Source organism: Ailuropoda melanoleuca, chromosome 16 (genome assembly GCF_002007445.2).
Source record: "Ailuropoda melanoleuca isolate Jingjing chromosome 16, ASM200744v2, whole genome shotgun sequence".
Classification (NCBI taxonomy): Eukaryota; Metazoa; Chordata; class Mammalia; order Carnivora; family Ursidae; genus Ailuropoda; species Ailuropoda melanoleuca.
Genome location: NC_048233.1, coordinates 19,121,492 through 19,142,111, shown reverse-complemented (window position 1 = coordinate 19,142,111; position 20,620 = coordinate 19,121,492). Strand labels below are relative to the sequence as shown.

Genomic DNA, 20,620 nt, shown 5'->3' with positions numbered 1-20,620 from the left:
TATCATATATTACATTTTCATTTTTACTGGGTGTAGTAATGGACTCGATTCTGTACCAGTGACTTCTTTGCCTACTTTTTTTTTGCCCATGGCTTTCTGTTTTAATCAGATTAGTATCACAGAAGATTTTAGTGTCTCCTCGGGCAGGTGCCTACCATCTTTTTCAATTCCAGGGCAGTGTTTGCCTGACCTCAAGCCTAGTGAACACGACGCTCAGAAGTTTGCTCAGAGTGGTTTATATATGTCCTCTGCAGTTTGAAGGACACAGGAATTGGTGTCTGACTCATGCTAAAAAAGTCTAGAAGGCAAGGCTGTGGGTGGAAACTCCTGCGAGGAGGTGGAAGGAAGCCAGAGCTACATTTGAAAAGGAACAACATCCTAGTCAATGGGGGGTCATCAGGCACTAGTTTGGGTCTCTCTTATATCTGGACTGATTGGATTATATGGAGCAGTGATGAGACCTCATCAGAGAGGCTAAAAGTGTATGGTGCACGTAAAAATTTGAAGAAATTGTGTGTGACTGTCAGAGGAAGTGCATTTACCCTGCCGAGGACACTGCAGTTTAGTGATCGAAGGGGAGTACCTCCAAAGACCACGGAAAGGCCAGGAGAGTCTGTTTTAAATAACTCTGCAGGCCAGAGAAAGCAAGGATGACATTTCCTTCCCTGTTAACATCCGTCATGTAAGTTTCAACTCTGGAGGACACAGAAGTAACCTTGTCCAGCTGTGGGGGGAGGGGTGGGTGGGGCTGGAGAGAGAGGCCAGAAGAAGCTGGCACAGAACAGAGAGAAACAACCAGGAACCTTTTTCTCAACTGTAGGATTTGGATATGTTGTAGTGGGAGGAAAGAAGCTGCAATTTAAATGAAGCTCAAATTCCCTTTTATGGGACTAACATGACCAGAGGGCTTTCTTTTTCTTTCTTCCTAACTTTCTTTCTTCATTTTCTTTCTTCATTTTCTTTCTTTCTTTCTTTCTTTCTTTCTTTCTTTCTTTCTTTCTTTCCTTCTTCTTTCTTTCTTTCTTTCTTTCTTTCTTTCTTTCTTTTTCTTTCTTTCTTTCTTTCTTTCTTTCTTTCTTTCTTTCTTTCTTCTTTCTTTCTTTCTTCTTTCTTTCTTTCTTTCTTTCCTTCCTTCTTCAACAGAAAGTAGTGCAACCTGTCTGAGATTCCATTTAGTATCAGGAAAGAACTGGCCCCATAAAGTAAATTCTGCAGGCAGTGGAGGGAGAAGAGTAAGGCTTTTTGTCTGATATCATAAATCCCATTTGCTCAAGGGGCTTGTACTTGCCATCTATTTCTGTATGTAAATGTAAATACTGCTCAGGAGCACAAGGGTGAATTATTTCAACTTTAAAGTCTTTTTTAAATAACACATCCCTTTCAGTAAACATGGACTTTCTCAGAAAGACACCAGAATTATATATTTGCCTTCCTTCAACCCTCCCTTTACTTCAGTATACTGTGTTTAGTTCTACTTAAGAATTTTCTACACATACCTAACATTTTACCATTTAGTCTGAAGACATCTTTATGAATCACGGAAATAGATTTAGATTTAAAAGTATTTCATATATGTCAGGATAGGGGTTGGTAAGGACAGTAAAAGCATATGAGTCAAATTTGGGTCACTTTTTATTAAAAAAAATCATATATATATATATATATATATATATCCCTTTTATAGGGAGATATTTTTAAGTTGAATATATCATTTATAATAATGATGTGAATTTCAGAAAATTACATAGTATTTTAAATCTTCAGAATAGCTATTTATTTTTTAAAAGACAGGATGTAAATTTGGATTGCATGTCCTATCTCTGAAATGAGGACAGAAAGTAGAAAATGTCTTAAGAGTTACTTAACAGAGGGGCACCTGGGTGGCACAGCGGTTTAAGCGTCTGCCTTCGGCTCAGGGCGTGATCCCGGTGTTATGGGATCGAGCCCCACGTCAGGCTCCTCTGCTATGAGCCTGTTTCTTCCTCTCCCACTCTCCCTGTTTGTGTTCCCTCTCTCGCTGGCTGTCTCTCTCTCTGTCGAATAAATAAATAAAATCTTTAAAAAAAAAAAAAGAGTTACTTAACAGAGCGGCACTTGGCTGGTTCAGTCAGAAGAGCATGTGACTCTTGATCTCAGGGTCATGTGTTTGAGTCCCACATTGGGTGTAGGGATTACTTAAAAAAAAAGAGAGTTACTTTAATACAACTATTTAGAGGCAGAACAAGGATAAGATGAAGCTCAAGCTTGACAACTTTTTAGTTATTTTGTCTAGCAATAGAGGCAGCAGGAACTACCAATTATTGAAACTTACAATATGTCAGGTTTTCTTCATAGGTACTTTATATCATTTATCTCATTTTTCATTACATGCCATGTAGATGTCTAATCTTTTTAGGATCTAGCAAGAAGATTTAGATATCTCCTATTTGAGCCAATTCTAGAAATCCTGACAAGAGCTAACTAGATGGTCCTGTGGCAGTCCCAAAAAATCAGAGGTATTTAGGTTACTTGGGTTTAAAAATTAGAATTAATTCAGATGTGGCAGCAGGACCCTGGGTGTTCCAAAATGTCGCCTAAATATGTGATATAAGCTGTATTGTGTTGCTAATGTAGGAAAAGAATGGGATAATGTAGACTGGGTTCCACATTGGTTTGCCTTGCCAACATTTTTGTCTTATAAATTAGAAATCTTTCTGGCAGTAACAATCTGTGATTTCATCCACTTTAGGGAAATATAATATTGTGATCCAGTGAAACTGTATAAATTTATTTGCATTTTCAAATGGAAAAACAGCCAGTAAAATGGGACTATGAAAATCCCATAGGAGGCACCTCATTTTGAAGACATCTTGGTTTCTTTTCCTATCCATCTTCTTTTATTTCAGTGTGGATGTGATTTTTTCTTCATTTGCTAGTGATACTTATATCATTTGTGGTTTATGCACTTCTGTTCTTTATGCTGTGAATCTTGGGGTTAAAACCCATGCTAAATTGGGCTAATTGGTAGGACTACTTAATATCTAAATTTGGCATGAACTACAATGTCAGAAATATATATTTGAGTAGTTGTTTAAGTTTTTAATACCTCATGCTCTGGTCAAGGCTGTATCCTGGAACCAAGTTAGTAATAATCACAGGGGCACCTGGGTGGCTGAGTCAGTTAAGCCTCAAACTTCTCGAGTCCTGGGATCAAGCCCTACGTCAGGCTCCACGCCTGGGATCTCAGAGTCCTGGGATCAAGCCCTGTGTCAGGCTCCACGCTCAGCTGGGAGTCTGCTTGAGATTCTCCCTTTCTCCTCTCTCTCTCTCTCTCTACACCCATCCCCCTGCTTGCACTCACTCTCTCTCTCAAATAAATAAATGTCATCTTTTAAAAAAATAATAATCACAGCTAAAATTTGCTGAATGTAGTTTAGCCAGATAAAATTATATATTAAGTGCATTATCTCTATCCTTTTTTCTCTGCAGAACAGATAATATCTTTTTCATATATAAATGAAGGAATTGCAGCTAAAAGAAATTAAGAAATGTATATAAAGTTTTGAAAAGAGCCTGGATCCTAACAAAGGTCAGCCTGATTCCAAAACCCATCCTTCCCTCTACACCAGCAGCCTTACTTGGTAGCTTCCAGCGTCCTGTTGATTTGTTGCTCTTCACCATGACACCAGAACATCTTGAAATGCTTGATTTCACTTTTCTATTATGGAAGTTGAACATGCTTAGACAATATCTCCTGGGTATAGACACATACTAATTATAAACCCAAATTCAAAGAAAGCTCCAGAAACTGACTTTAAATGTCAAGGTACTCGAAGAATTTGGTTCTGTTTCAGAGTCTCTTTCCAGTTCCATTTCTGTAGGTGGGGGACTCTGGACAAAAGGTTCTCAAGGATCCAATACTGTCTGAGGAACCCAGAGGAAGCTTCAGAGAAACAAATGATTTCCATTGTCTTGCTCTTTTCCCTGTTTTTTCCTGCCAGCCTTCTGTACCCTACTGACCCAGGCTACATTTAGGATTTTTATAACCAGAGTAGAATTGGTGTTTTCAACACTGTCATGCCTAACTGTGTGCAAGAAATGGTTACAAATGAATGTAGGCCCCAAAGCCCAAACAGAGAAAGGGTAAGATAACCAGGACCCTTTTTCTTTTCCTCCTGCTCTTTCTTCTTTCTCTTCCTTGCAGCCTGAGTATCCCCCCGCCACACACACCCCTCTTTTCTTGTCTTCAAGTACCATTTCCCTTTTCTAGGGGTTTGTTCTTAGGTAGCTGTTAACATACTTCAACTAGGGTACTAGTTAATAGTAAGGATTTCCTTGTAGAGGGATTTGTTTTTTACTGAGGGACTTCCGAACTAAAAAGCCTTTAAAATGCAAAAACAGGCTTCAAATCACAGAAAGTTATGGGGGTTAATTGGGATTGGAGTTTTGCTCAAGCAAGACCTGTTGCTTATTCAGATCATTCATATTTCTGGAAGTGGAGGTATGTGTTCAATAAAATAAATTCAATTATTGCAGACAGTTTTATCCAACTATATGTGTGTAGGGCCACGGTCTCCTAGCCTTCAGGTGACCTCACACTAAGTATTTCAGCATGTCAGTTATATAGGCCCCATGTTCACATGTTTATAGGATAATCAAAAGGAAGATGAAAAAGATGTTTTTTTATTTAAGTCTACAATTTTTTGATAAAATTTATTTTCCTTTTTATAATGTTTGTCCTTGATTTTAACTTTAAAAGTATTGAATTTAGGGGCGCCTGGGTGGCACAGCGGTTAAGAGTCTGCCTTCGGCTCAGGGCGTGATCCCGGTGTTGTGGGATCGAGCCCCACATCAGGCTCCTCCGCTATGAGCCTGCTTCTTCCTCTCCCACTCCCCCTGCTTGTGTTCCCTCTCTCTCTGGCTGTCTCTATCTCTGTCGAATAAATAAATAAAATCTTTAAAAAATAAAAAATAAATAAAAGTACTGAATTTATTAATAAATAGTTTTTTAAATATATGTGATAATATTTCTGGCTACTTAAATTCCATCTTTTAAAATTTTTAGAATTTGTTCTTACTCTTCTAATTTACTTCCAACCCAGGTAAATTCTACCAGATATGCTTTTTCTATATTGTCTGCCTTTTCCTTGTAAGGATTTGTGTGCCACTTTTTACTGATCATGACCTTTGTTGTAGATAACAAAAGGAATGTTTCTCACAGCAAAGAGGGTGGATTCTTAGAACCTGCATCTTTTATGATTCTGTCAAAATTTTGTAATTCTAGACGTGGTTGTGTAGGACAAGTGCCTTTGTATCATTGCTTATTGGAGCAGGAAAGGTGTCTTGTGATACAAATCCTATTTAGGATTTGGGTAGATTATTGTCATTATTCTATTTCCCTTTTTGTTTCTTTGAACACTTCTCATTGTTTTGAGCCCAAACTTCTGTTACCTACTTTTATCCTTTTTCTCCCTCCCTTTTTAGATCCTTTTTGTTTGCTATCAATAACAAAAGCCCCCACTATAATACCATATTGTTCCTTTATTTGTGTATGGTTACCATGGCTATAATAGCTATCACTCACTGATTGAACACCCAAGATGGGTGAGGTACATTGCATATTTTATTCCTTTCTTTAATAAAACCCTACAATTATTATCCCCTGTTTACAAAGGTTGTAAGTTGTTTTAATCAACTTTATCACACATATCATGAATTTATATTATTTTCACTCATTCACTCATTTGTTTTTCATAGAGTGCATTGATTTAACCAATATATATTGAGTGTTTGTTATGTTCAAGTGGTAGGCTTAAATATTGTGGGGATTACTCACAAGGATGACTCATACATCCTTGTCCCTAGGTAGTTTATAGGCTACATGAGGAAATAACACCCGTGCATATATAACCAAAATACAAGATCGAAACTATAAACATCAAGAATGTTCTCGAAATTCTGACCATAAAGTATTATCAAATACCAAAGTGAGCTGAACAAACATTTATTGAGTAAGCAAGTAAATGTTTAATAAACTGATATCAGAAGAGTAATACAGATGAGTCTGTGTGAATCCAGGGAAGAGCTAAAAGGATCGTGAGAGATTCCCTGGAGAAAGTGGTATTTGAGCAGAATCCGGAGGTAGATTCCCAGAGGGTGAAGGGAGAATATTACAAGGTAAGTAAATTAGATGACCAAATTGTGGAATGTGTGAAGTATATAGAGGTTAATACACAAGAGAAGTTCTAGCAATGCAGATAAAAATAAAGTCTGAACTCTCATGGGGAAGACCTTAGAGAATAGCTCCAAAATGAGGACCTATTCACTCAGCAGAGTTTTTGTTACACCATAAAAGAAAATTTTCTTAGTTGTATACAGAACAAAGAAATAAAAGTCTCAATAGAAAACTCAATATGAAAATGTAAGTTGAATTTGGTGAGGGGTGGGAATCAAGATAAACTGTGAGCAATCTTTCAGTATTAGAAATATTTAATAAGTATATTTCATTTTTCAAACTTTCAGTTGAAACCTTAAAAAACAAAATAAAACAAGGCAAAACTCTCTCATACTCAGTAAAGATTGTTATTTTCAACATCAAACAAGTACATATTTTGAAAAGATATTTTTGTCCCATTATTCTTTTGCCTGACCTGTTCATCCAGTTCCAAGACAAACTGATTTGGCACGATTCTACATAAAATAAACCACAGGACATAGTGGAAGTAGAATAAAAATATTATTCTTTGGGCATGATGTAGAGAAATCGTCTGGACTTTGGAGTCTGATAAACCTGGGTTCCACTATTGGAATGACCCTTATTATCTCTGTGATCTTGGACAAGTTGCTTCATTTTCTTTTAAAGATATAATCCCTTTATTTTGAAATACGTAGATGTTTTGAGATAGCAAAGAAATCCCTATTATTATCTATTTTTGCAGAATGAAATTTTTATGTCAGCTCATTTTTTTGCTCCTTGGTTTTTATCAGTAAATGGCCTAACAATACCTGCCTCATAGAGTTTTGTGAAAATTAACAATATCTACATATATACGTATTTATGTGTACATATACATAAAGTACGTACAGATGGTACTTTAAAAATAGAGACTTTTTTCTCCTAATTCTGTCTGGACAGAATTTTTGTTTCCTTAAAATTTTTGTGATTTAGTCTGTTAAGCTATGAAAGGAAGATGACAGATTTTACAAGTTAGGAAATTAGATTAGCAGGTATTGAGTTTGGGGGGAAGCAGTATAACATAGTTGCTAAGAGCACAGCTCTTATACCCATCACCCCAAAACTCTGATGAGGATAGGGGTTTTGTCTGTCTGGATTATTGATGCATCCCAAGCACTTTGCAGAGTGCTTCACATATAATAGGTGCTCAGCAAACATGTGGAATGAAGAATATTTGGGTTAATACCTTGGCTCTGCCGTGGGACTTAGATTTTACTTGGTACAAGCTGAAGCAGAAGAAGGTGAAATGACTTTCTCAAGGTCAAACAGCCTCGGTTTCTTCATTTGCAAAAGAGGGATAATAATTATATTTCTTATTGATACATTATTGCATATAACATCATATTAGTTTCAGGTGTACATATAATGATCAATATATGTATATATTGAGAAATGATCACCACCATATGTCTAGTTGATATCCATCACCACATTTGGTCACAAATATTTTTTCTTGTGATGAGAACTTCTCAGATCTATTCTCCTAGCACCTTTCAAACATACAATACAGTATTATTAACTATAGTCACCATACTGTACATTAGTTATCTACTTTACAAGTGGAAATAATAGTATTTATTTCATAGGATTTTATGAGGATTAAATCAGTAATACATCTGAATAAACTTAAAATAGCATCTGGAACATAGTAAACATGCCATAAATGTAGCTCTAAATGGGAAGGCAATGAGCGCTTAGCAATTAATGGGTACCAGTTAAATTGTACCAAGCACAAGCTGAGATGGATAAACAGATAGGGACATTCAGATGTAGGATGGAGTATCTGTTATTAAAAACAACACAAAACATATTATATGCTTCCTCAAGCACCCTCCATAGCTCTATAGTGGGCAGGTGCCTCCCCCTTACAAAGTGTAGCCGAATATCATTCTGCTGTGGCAAGGTGGCCTTTGTGGGAAATGCCTTGTAGGGATAGAGGAGGCTTCCTCTTGGGGAAAGGGAGAAAAGCAGCCTTTATTGCAGGACAGATTTGTAGCCAAAATCGTAGCTATTTTCATCAATGACACAATCTCTTTTCATCCTCTTAGTCAATCTTTGAATTAGTTATTATTCTTTTCATGTCACATATGAAGAGAGGGAAGTTCAGTGTAACTTGATCATAGTCACACAAGTCTACATGACTCCAGACTGCATAGCTTTCCTACTGTAAGGTACTAATAAGGATACACACTCATCAGTTCTCCCCTAGTCATTCCAAGGGGTGCTGCTGTAGAACAAATGCAAATCTCCGGTCTTCAGCTACATGGTGATCAGCAGCAAAATGGTGGTTCCCTCCTCTGAGAAAGACAAGGGGTTTCTATGGCCCACGGTAAGAGGAATGTGTATTCTGATCTTTTCCAAGATCTACACAAAAGATTTCAGATCAATAATGATACATCAAAATTCAAATCTGGTCTATACTGTAGTTTAATTTTCATCTCATAAGCATTTCTATACTGTCATTGTGAAGAAATAGCAGGTCTGAAATCATCAGAGATACTACTGATACCTCCTATGTAAGAGGAGAAGAGGTGAAGAATTTGACAGCAATTTTTAAAGAATCTGCCATTACTTAGCCTACATAGGTGTATTTCACACCATTTGCATGACCAAGGGACCTTGGGAACACCATGGACTTTTCCACTGGACCTTGTTACCCAGTGATTTCTTTAGCAGTTGAAAAATGACACTGTATTATAAAGACTTCCTTTCCTCTTTAAATAATTATCAAATAAGCAATAGCATTTTACACATGTCCAAAAGCATATATTGGATTTTTCCCAAAACCGTACTATGGAGTTTTACCAATAGACTTGCCTTTTTAGATTCTTTCAATTACTTAACTAGAGTAATACCTGATCCCACCCACCACAAAAAGTTTGTGATCTACCTTGTAATCTGTAAAGCATATATTTGTATTATTATCATCTGATCTTCTTATAGAATTCTAACTGAAAGTGTTTATTATATAGCAGAGCATGGCAGCCATTATGAAGAAAAGTTCTCTGAATCCCCAGAAGAAAAATATTAGCTTCATTATTAATAACTGCCATAGTGTAATTTAATTTTTAAAGAAATCATTGAGAGTTGCCCTAATCCCAGACAATGTAAAGTCTGACAGTTTATATCTTTAAGGATATTAATTATAAACCAAATTATATAGCTATTTGCTAATTCACATGTTGCCTCATATACACACAAAAATTTAGCCATTAATATGTAAAACCTTAGCTCCTGTTTGGCTTCTAAATTGATAAATCTTAGCACAAATACTTAATCCATTTCTCCCTGATTGACTAACTCTCAGGATTGATTATTAAGGAATGTCTGAGTATCATGGATGGATTTCTAATGAACTTTGTGTCTTAATTTCTTCCACATAGTCCTGTTGAAAATGCTACGGGACTATAACCCACTGTGTTCTTTGATATCTCATTATGCACTATCAATAATTGTTTCAAAGTAGAGATATTTTAGCTAGCATAAATATTTTCCAAATAATGTAGGTTAAAGAGCCACATGAATAGGAATGACCAATATATGGTACATTCTCACAGAAGTGGTCAAAAATTAAATAATTTTCAAAGCTTAAGCAATAGGGCAAGATTTAAATTTTGTTTATGAAATTTGTTTATGAATTCAATGTATAGTCTAAATGAATAAGGAGAAAGGAAGGATGGTACCATATTTTATCATTTCTCAAATGGAAGGGCATTTTTCCTATAATAAATTGAGAAACAGGATTATTTGTTCCTGCCCCACTCCACCAGAAAACCCACTTTTTATGAAAGTTACTTAATCCCACTTAATATGGAAATTTAGGATTTTATTTCAATAATTATTTTATGGAATTTAAATATTTAATTGTGTAATAATATGTTTACTTTATTGTGTGATGGAATTCATTTCCTGTGGGGTTAGTAACTCAACTCAAGGCAAGAAAACCGTAATTAATATGTTTTAGTATATGTAAAGTACATTCCATACCAAAAGATGTTGGTGGTAAATGTCAAGTAATTTTCAGAAGACAGGAACTGTTAAGCTCTATGCCAGTATAATATCAAGGACAGAAAATGGAAACTGCTCAAATATCTTACCTTTCTCCAGAATGTGTAAATAGGCTTAAGCTCCTTGATTGTAAAACAGAAAATTTGTGGAATGGAGAATATTTGAGTCCTTGTTTCTGCCCTTAGGAACCTAGCAGTGTGGGAGAGAAATGTGTTAGTCTCACAAATAATACAGCAACAACATAACAATATGGTATTTTTAATACAAATAGAGAGGTAATAATATAATACTCAAATTGTATATTTCTTTTGAGCCTAAAATATAACCTCAAAGTGTGATGACAGCTCAGTGGGTGGAGAAATCATATTCAGGAAGGGAATGATGAAAGATCTTGACTTTGTCATTAAAAGATTTCAAAAGGCTGCACTGGGGACAGTTGTTCAACTTGGAGGGAATGGAGGGAAGAGACAGAGACTGGAATAGAAGAGGACAGGTGATAATGGAACAGGAACAACTAAAACAACCAAAGAGTTTGGCAGGGAATAAATGTGTAAAGTGAGATGATGTGCAGTAAGCTGGAAAATAAGATTGGGGTTAATTTATAGTGGGACTTGAATGTCAGGCTAAAGAATTTGATGGATTTTAGTAGGTTAAGAACAAACTTTTTAAAAATTCTGTGTAGAAGACTGATGCAGTAAGAAATGTGCATTAGGAACCTTATTCTAGTATTGGTGTACAGAATGGCAGAAAATGCTGGAGGTTGGAGAAATATCTGCAGGTTGCTGTAGGGTCCTGGCTTATAGTAAAGAGGCTGGAGTTACATTATTGGCAAAGGAAGAAGAAAGAAGAAACATACCTCAATAGCAAGGAGGCTTTCAAGTATATGTGCCCTGGTAACTGACTTGAACATGTAGAGTGAGGAATTTGAGTGACTGGTGATAATTCCAAGACGTCAAGATTGAACTACAGTGGGAGAATGATTATGCTATTATTAAATCCAGTGGAGGTGACAGGAGAAGCAGCTTTGTTAGGTAGGGTGACAGCTTGACTTTGGTTATTGTATTATGGTAGGTTGTAGATAAAAGTCACAAAAGTTTATTTCTTTTTTTTTAAAGATTTTATTTATTTATTTGACAGAGATAGAGACAGCCAGCGTGAGAGGGAACACAAGCAGGGGGTGGGAGAGGAAGAAGCAGGCTCATAGCGGAGGAGCCTGATGTGGGGCCCGATCCCACAACGCCGGGATCACACCCTGAGCCGAAGGTAGATGCTTAACCGCTATGCCATCCAGGCGCCCCACAAAAGTTTATTTCTTGATCGTACTCCACATCCAGGATAGATTGGTAGGAATGTTCACCATGAAGTCACTCAGAGCTCCAGCCTGATGGAGGACTCCTCATCAGGAACTGCTGCAGCAGAGGAAAGAGAAAGATTGAAAAATAAAGGCCTTTCACCTACTAGATCAGCCTGAAAATGACACACACCACTTCTGCTAATATTTCACTGGCCAGAATTAGCCCCATGACCTCACCTGAATGCAAGAGGGCTGAGACTATAATCTCTTATATGCTCAGGAAAGAGGATATTGGTGAGCACTAATAATGTCTACTACAAATGCACTGAGTGGAAGATGAACCTTTCCATAGCTCTGGGTAGTGTGTATGTGAAAAGGAAAATAGTCGGTAGAAAAAGAATACTTTCTCCTAATTTATATGAAAAACCCATTTTGTACTCAGTCAAAGGAGCTTTGGACTCACAGGCTCTTCTAATTTGATCAAAGGATATTCTCCATAATATTGCTAGATAATGATATTCAGGCTTCAGAGAAGTGAGGGCTTCATTGCATAGTGTTCTCTCAAAATGCTCAAGAGAATTTCCAGAACTTTTAAATATAGCATTACTAAATAAATTCTATGTCTGACTCTCTATTGCAACATGAAAGATAGAGGAATAATTTGTATTTTTAGTTGTTTAGTGAAATATAATTTGTGGCATGCATATTAGTATTTGGAGGCTTAACTCACTTCTAGAGTATTCGAGAGTACCTATGATTTCAGGTATCATAGACACGAGAAAGGTTGGGACAAATGTAGTCACCAAAACTTACTGTTGATATTTAAAATTATATCAATTGTGTTTTACTCATTATTTTCACAAGGTAATTATAAAAAATCAGGGAAAGTATTTGGTAAGCCTCATGAGATACGGCATTCCCCACTTTTATATATTTAGATTCCTACTGGCCTACCAAGAAAATAATACTGAATTTGTTCAAATGTTTCTCTTTGTTAATAAATTTAATGATTAAGTTTTAGAACAACTACTATTAATATCTCTCACATCAATATAATAACCTCTTTTCTTCTCCAAAATCTCCCAGTTGGAATGAGTTACACAGCCACCCCAACTACATTTCACTCCTTAGCACCAGAGGTTGTTAGGTTACTGTAACTACACACAATTTTTGTCTTATTCCTGATAATGGTCTGCTACAATATACACCATCCTTGAATGTCATATGCACTCATTATTTTTTTTAACTCTTGAAAAATAGATTGGGAAGTTGATATAGAAGTGATATGCAATAGAATTTTATTTAAAGTAGACTATTACAGGAAAAATTTAAATAAGTAAGTTTAAGAAATTGTAACTTAATCACACTCAATTTAAAATGTTGCTCAAATCCACTTTGAAAGAAGGGTTGATAGCTGAATATCACAAATAGGAATTTATACATTCATTTATTTATTTCAGCATGCAACTTATGATATAAAATCATCATAAATATCATATCCTGTTTCTATACACTCATACACACACACAACTATAATATGGTAATCTAAGGCACACTTCATAAGGGGAAATTTTAATGTATTAGTCAAGTCCATGAGTCAGATTCCCACTAAGATTGAGATCCTTTTTTTTCCTATTTTTTTTAATACAAATTTAATGCCTCTAGAAATGGCATAAAAAACACAATAGCAGTTCGTCTGAGTCAATGCTACTTCCAAAGGTAACTAACTCATGGTCAGGGGAAAGCAGATACCCCTGTAGGAATCAGACTTAGAGGGAAATTTTATATTTCATGTCCAATTCAACAGCTTCCTCCAAGAAAAGTATATCATATACATGTAACATCTGCCAGAAATATCCAATTAGTTTAACAAACAAAATAAGTTACCATACAATATATATTTTCCACAAATCTGTGGTCTTTTAATTGAAGACATACATGATTAATAGGAACACAAGCTGCTTTTGCAATACCCTGCATCAAAATATGACTGAAATTTGATGAAAGCCATTTGAACAGAATGAAGGGCATATATGTTTAATAAAAGCTCATCAATAATAACACACAATGAAACCCTCATACACAATTGCTTTTATACTTTTTAAATAACCTCTAGTACCAGCACGTACAACAAAGAATATAATTTCAAAAAATAATTTGACTGAGTCAGGCGCAAAGATTAATTAATTTTTTAAATAGCATTTTATCTCATTTCATAAATCTAATGCAAAAAGGATTTGCTTAACAGGGTCCTTATAATTGCTGTTTTTTAATGTTCTTAACTTTACTCTCAGCTATTTACAATTTACCAAGTTTCCAAACACCATTTCCTCTTTTGTTTTCAAACTCATGTCATAAAGATATAGGCAAAATCATGATTTTTAAATATGTTTTCAAAATAAAAATCGATGGCAAGAACATTTTTAAAGACATTGACTTTTTTATTATGGGATCTTAATTAGCATTAAATTTAAAACAATTATTACCATGACAATTTATATGTACTGGCAATAAACATGAAACATAAAAATTCATCTTCATGCTGATGTTAAATTACACAGAAAGTCACTAGGATATTTATACATGAAACAATAAGAACTGTAGAGATATATTGACCTCTAAAGGGGTAAGCAATTCAATGGTCCCCTTTTTAAAATCTCAGCTGTGTTCCTCTTGCCATATGTATTGGATCCCACATTGGTAGGTGAGAGAATGGCACCAAGATTGTTGCTGGAACGAACTAAGAAATTTGCCAGGCGTTGAGTCGCACATGTGGCAGTGTTGCATTTCCGCTTTTCCATCTGGTGACTGGTGACATAGAATAAATGTGGAAAGTTAGAGCCTTAGACTCAGGACTGGATACACCTATAGGACAACAAATATCTCATATTGATGAAAACTAAAGGAAACATGTTCATATAAGTAACTCAAAGTTTTGGTTTGGAAACGTCTGGATGGCCGAGATTTTATGACACCTTGAAGATGCCACAGAAGCAATTTTTGACTAGGACATCATATAACAAAACATCCATTATAGTCAATGCTGAATTTCTCAGTATGATCCTTTGAAACTTTGGCATATATTCCAGATAGTAATAATAATAAAAAAACATGTCTTTGTCTTACATTCTTCTAAATCTTTTTTTTTCTTCTAAATGTTGATGAATCTAGTTCCCAATATATAAAAAGGATTTAGAATATAAAATTTATAGGTAATCTGGAATATGTGGAATTAAATATATATGTATTTATTTCCCACATCTTTCCAATGAAAATTAAGCAGTGTAAAATATTTTTATTAAGTTCCCTGAAATCACTAAATCAGGGGTGTTAAGAGAGAAATGTCAGGTACTATTAAGGTTCAAGGGGAATCAAATTTATCACTGGTTCATGCACTCTCACTGTTGTAGAGTGGAAGTTCTATTACTCTAAGGATACATATATGAGCATTACTATCTTTCTGCCACCTACTTGGTTCCTTTTAACAATTTTCATGATAGGACTATGTTGAATATTAAAAACAAAAGACTTTTATGTTAATAGTATTAATATCCACTGCATTCTTTCAGCAACCTGGAACAATTGCATAATAATATTCCAGGTAAGTCAGAAACTATAACTGTGGTTAAGTAATTCATTTGAACGTTAACTGTTGTGTCTATATACAGAATTTATTTATGTCAACTGTATATTTTTGTACCACCCTTTGTTCCAGTATCTCTCAAAATGGTATTGGAAATGGATACAGAGTGATAACATGCTTCCCTTTTTTGCACATGATTAGGAAAGCCAGGGAAATGTTTTAGTTTTCAGTTCTATGGAAATTGAAATATTAGTAAAACTTAGGAAAAGTGTAAATTGGGAAAGAGATATAGATATGAAGCTATGTTCAGAAACAAGTGGTTATACATAATTTGGGGCAAAATGCGATAGATTTGATCTCAATGTGTTTACTTTGAAGAATACTTCGTTATCTGTATCTCTCTGTAGGGATAGCCTAAGAGTAAGTGTTTTTAAATCTCTCGTGAATCTTTAGGGTTTTATGCTCATATTTTCTTCCAAATATAGAAAATTCTTACGGCATTAGGTACTGGCACTGTTGAGTATAAGTGTATGCTAACAAACCTATTCTTCAGGCAAAGGAAACCCAAGTATTACCTGGTCTAATACGTCAGTATTAGTCACGTTATTTTTTCAATTATTTCTTTTTGCATGTGTAGTAAGCATGGCCAATGTACATTTCCAAAGAATTACTTAATGCTTTTTAAGAATTAAACCAATAATTCATAAATCACTTAATTCTGAAAGAGAATAAAATTTTTTTGAAAAAAGCAGAAATTAGAATTTGACTGAAACACTTCAAAATAATAAATTTAAAGCAATAAAGGAAATAATGGGTCAAACTGGGAAAGTTCAAAGTGATATCTGTCCCAAGATATGTTTGGCAAATGCCTGGAGCAGAGTGGAAACTAATCTATCTGCTAAATGTCTGAGTGGTACTTTGATAATTGGTCTCAAGGTCTGTAACAGGACTTAAAATTATTCCAACTAGCATGATATCTTATTTGAGTAGCTAGAAGAGCCATCATTCCACTTTAAAGAAATATTAAGAGCTTCTATGTTGATTTCTTTCATTATTATGAAACTGCTTTCCCAAACAAGACTTTTCATATAAATATAGCATCAGTATGTACAAGATTCTTTCCCAAACTATCATTAAGATAGAAAAAGATGGCTGAAATGGTTAGTAAAAGGCATCACACCCCTACCTGCAGGCATTTTTTTCCTCTTTAACTATTGGGCAGACAAGGCCTACTCTAGTAACAGACACTAGTTCAAACCTATTGACCACTTACACATATGCACAAATTCCTAACTTTAAGAGTTTTAACAGTGATGACTACAGACTGAAGAATCACTCTTATATTGTCTCTCTTTAAAAACATCTCAGGTCAAGGGTTTTTAAAGATTTATTTATTTTATTTTAGACAGGGAGAGAGAGCATGGGTGGAAGGGGCAGAGGGAGAGGAAGAGAGAATCTCAAGCAGAATACGCGCTGAGGACCAAGCCTGTTGAGGGGCTTGATCTCATGACCTTGAGATCACAACCTGAGCAAAAACCAAGAGTTGGATGTTTAACCCGCTTTGCCCACCCAGGCGCCGCTGAAGGATTTTTAAAACAGTGTTAAACTGTATCCCTGCTCCAGTTCTCAATATGCATTTGTGGAAGTAATTACACAGCTGGTTAACCTCTGATTATCTGCTAGGCAGATATTCACTGAGTGTTTAAAAGTTGGTGGGCAAGTGTGTGATCCTTTTGCCTCAGTCAAGAGTATACAATATTTTTTGATATGGCTTATAAAGGCAGTTTAATCTTAATCTCATCTCATACAGGTATGGAAGTTAAAAAAGATCTCAAATAAGATGATTCAATTTTATAAGAAAAATGACATGGATAAATCTATATCAGCTTTGTCTTTTAAAAGTGTATGATTTGAGTCATGTTCTACATAGGCTTTCTCAGCTTTTTATGAGATTTATGGAATATTACATGGATGAACAGCTCAGGATGACAAATTCTCCCCCCTTAAAAAAAATGACCAGATATACTGATTTCTGGAAATTCATTAAAGAGTAATTTAGAGAATGCCTTGGAAGTATTTCTAATAAAACTTCAAATTAAGAGATTGTGAGACTAACATGAAAATAACTTGAAAATAAATAATGTTATATACTATTTTATTTATGAGTGAAGTTCACCTCATAATAAACTCATATCTGTAAAGACATACTAGATAAATGTGCTTATCAAATGTCTATATCTAATGAAAGAAAAAATCAAAATATAGAAAGAACTGCTAGGTATTACTGCTAATTTTCCTGTTATTCTATTGTTCTGCTGGTTTACCAGAAACTTCATGTCAGTTTCACTTATTTTTACCCACAAAAATCCAATTGAAAATTAGAGTCAATTCTGAGAACATCCTGCAAATTCGATAAGCCTGAAAGGACAAAGGAAATCTGATGATTCCTGCTATTTATTACATGTGGGTGCTGTCAAACTTTTTATATATCACCACAGACTGCCACCTCAACAAAAAACACCTCAAAGGAAAATAGACAAGATGCTAATAATTCTATGAGAAAAGCTTTAATATGACACGAAGCAAACTCTTTTCAAAAGTAACCTTAATACTCTTTGGTCTTAAAGAGTGTGTAAGTTCAGTCCTACAAGACTATAAGGAGTCAAACTGATTTAGGCACAAACAAATCCTCAATTATATTGTTTATGACATATGCATGAATTTGGACTTGAAAATCTTTTTAAAAAATGGAGAATTACGGTTCTTTCCCCACAGTACTTTCCCCTTGAAAGTTGTAATTACTGCTAACATTTTCACCTGATGGAGTTTTTAGACTTCCTTAAAAATTACCACTTAAATGACATGACACCTTTCAAAATAAGCCTTCTTAGGAAATCCTAATGCACATGCTACCTATTGAAAACATTTTTAAGAAGTATAAATTTACATTTAGAGCAGCTCAGAAGTAATCTCATGAAGAACATATTTTTTAATAATTCTATTTCATTAATAGAACAGTTAGCAATATAGAAAGAATCCCCTAAGAGCAAATGGCTTTTAAACTAGTCCTTAAAATTTTTAATTTGCTCCCTGATTATTTCTACGTATTTCAATTTCCAGGCAGAGATATAATAGTTTTGGATATTGGCAGAGCCCTCTGAGGAAAAAAAATGTAAATATACAATAAAATCCCACCTGATATAGAATATATGTTTTAATTTTCTCTAGTTTATTTGAGAATCAGGTTAATATGGTGGAAATTACTACCCTTTGGTTTTCCTGCTTTGTGTTCTGATTTTGCCCCTCTAGTTTCCAAGAGCATATTTCTTGACAAAACTGGAACTATCCGTTTCTGTCTGTCAGAAGTTCTGTCAGAAAGATGCATCTATTGGCATAAGGGCTGTTAATTATATAGCAGTTTTTAATTCTAATTTTCCCACATTTTATAAAAGAAACAGGATTTTTAAGATACTAACCTTTTAATGGGAGTAGCTTTCAGATGGTTTAATGCAACCGAGAGTACAATGAGAACTATCGGCAGCTTCAGGAGGCACATTGCTTCTCAAATTTTCTAAAAAGAATAATTCAGCGTTGAAATCAAGAAATTTTTTTATAGCTCTGTTTGATGGAATTAGAGACTAGAACCTACTGTAAAAAATCTCTTTTTAAACACAATCTCCAAAGATAGTAATTTTATTGATATAGTCCCTTGATACTGCTCAAACAATTTTCAAATATTTTCACTTTCCCAATTTCCTTCTCTAAACAATCTGGAAAGTTGATATTATAGCACTTTATCCCTTTAGCCTTTCTTTGAAATAAGCCATATATTTAATCCTAAATCTGCTCTTCCCTAAACAAATAATATTTTCCCATAAACAGAAAACTCTTTACCTTTTAATGTTTCAGTGTCAGCAATATCAGAGAATGCCTCTAATGATAAGAAAGCTTCATGGACAATCCCAAGCTTGCATCCAATGGAGTATTTTTCCCCCTTTTGCTAATGAGTAATTCAGCTCTTATATACCCTTCACACCTTTCCCAGCTCTGACATCAGGCAGCTCAGAGAGACTGTCATTAATTTCCATCCATATAGATAGAAAGTGCCTCATAGACAGCAGAAGCAGATGGGTCATTATTACATTAACACATCAGTAAAGACTAACATAGCAGATACAGAGTGTCTTTGTGCAGTTAATGGTGTGTCACACACAGCAGAAGTTTGCATTTTCCATTTTTGTAAAATACAAGTGTGGATTTACAAAGATTAAGCAGTATGCTCTAGTAAGGGATTGATAAAAGGAAGTGATTAAGGATAACAAATGTGTTTATATGCAAAGAGTGAAGCCAGGGACATTGAAGAATCTAATGAGGAAGCTAAAGCCAAATGACCTCAATGGCTTAATTCCATGAACATTCAGTAGTAGATTAAACTTTGAGGGTAAGGTAGATAAAAAAAGACACTAAAAGAAAGAGAGAGAGAGAGAGAGAAATCAAATGCTATTTATAATGAAGTGAGGGATGGAAGATTAAAGGCAGTAAAATAATAATTTCAACCCCAAATTCATTTGTCAACACTTAAATAGATACATATATGTGTGAATAAGAAATTTTTGCTTTTTCTATTATTGTATAGAAACATTGCAATTATTTCAAAAGAATAAATTTAATTTGTTACTCTTTATTTTCTCCATATTGTTATTTTTTTCTTGTATTTCTAAGTTATATTTAAGTTAATATTTTGTGTTATGACAATTTAATGTAATAATTTCCTTGAGAAACTAAAAATGGAATGACCATATGATCCAGCAATCTCACTTCTGGGTATATATCCAAAGAAAACAAAATCATTACCTTGAAGAGATACCTGTACTCACATGTTCATTGCAGCATATTCACAATAACCAACGTAGGGAAACAACCTAAGTACCTGTTGAAAGATGAATAAAGAAAATATTATTTTTTAGATAGAATGTGATACAAAAATACCTATGTTCAATGCCTGAACTATACACAATATATGCATATTTGCTTATAAAAATAGAAAACATGAAAATAGTAATAGTGTATAGCTGATTTTTATGTAAACATTTTTTGTTGTTGTTGCTACATAGTTTTAAAACTATCTTGGGGACTTCCGGGAACGATGCTGGAGTAGGAGGATCCTAAACTCACCTCATTCCATGGATACACCTACATAACACCCACATCAGTGTAAATAACTCAGAAAAGGACCTGAAGACTGGCAGAACAGACTCTCCACAACTGAACATAAAGAAGAGGCCACATCAAAAATGGTAGGAAGGGTGGAGACTCGGTCAGGAACTAAGTTGACCCATGGGACTGTCCCCAGAAGGGAGGGACTCTGCAAGCACCCAGAAGGGAGAGGAACAGACCCCCACACCAGGCACCATAGGCAAGGAGACCCACTCAGGGAAGACAAATCCCCATAATATTTGGCTTTGAACACCAGAGGAGCTTAACAACATCAGTTTTTACAGTCAGCAGGGCTTAACTCCTG

At 34.9% G+C, this 20,620-nt stretch overlaps 2 protein-coding genes across 4 annotated transcripts in view; one reads left to right on the top strand and one right to left on the bottom strand.

Annotated features, from left to right (window-relative positions):
- Nucleotides 1-436: 436 nt before the first annotated feature.
- SLCO1A2 (solute carrier organic anion transporter family member 1A2) overlaps nt 437-20,620 on the top strand; it is a 111,961-nt gene continuing 91,777 nt past the window's right edge. Inside the window, exon 1 of the mRNA XM_019807321.2 lies at nt 437-682. The gene's annotated coding sequence lies outside the window, so the exon portion shown is untranslated. The remainder of the gene's footprint in view (nt 683-20,620) is intronic.
- IAPP (islet amyloid polypeptide) lies at nt 11,437-19,114 on the bottom strand. Of its 3 annotated transcripts, none has more exons than XM_002926572.2 (4): nt 18,994-19,114; nt 18,576-18,670; nt 14,133-14,324; nt 11,437-11,631 (listed from the first exon to the last, which is right to left on the bottom strand). In XM_002926572.2, the coding sequence occupies exons 2-3, from the start codon at nt 18,653-18,655 to the stop codon at nt 14,135-14,137; spliced, it is 270 nt and encodes an 89-aa protein (XP_002926618.1). In that variant the 5' UTR covers nt 18,656-18,670; nt 18,994-19,114; the 3' UTR covers nt 11,437-11,631; nt 14,133-14,134. The 3 variants fall into 3 exon arrangements, with proteins under 3 accessions (XP_002926618.1, XP_034502089.1, XP_034502088.1); XM_034646198.1 differs by having other exon boundaries at nt 11,437-11,628; XM_034646197.1 differs by lacking the exon at nt 11,437-11,631 and having other exon boundaries at nt 12,792-14,324.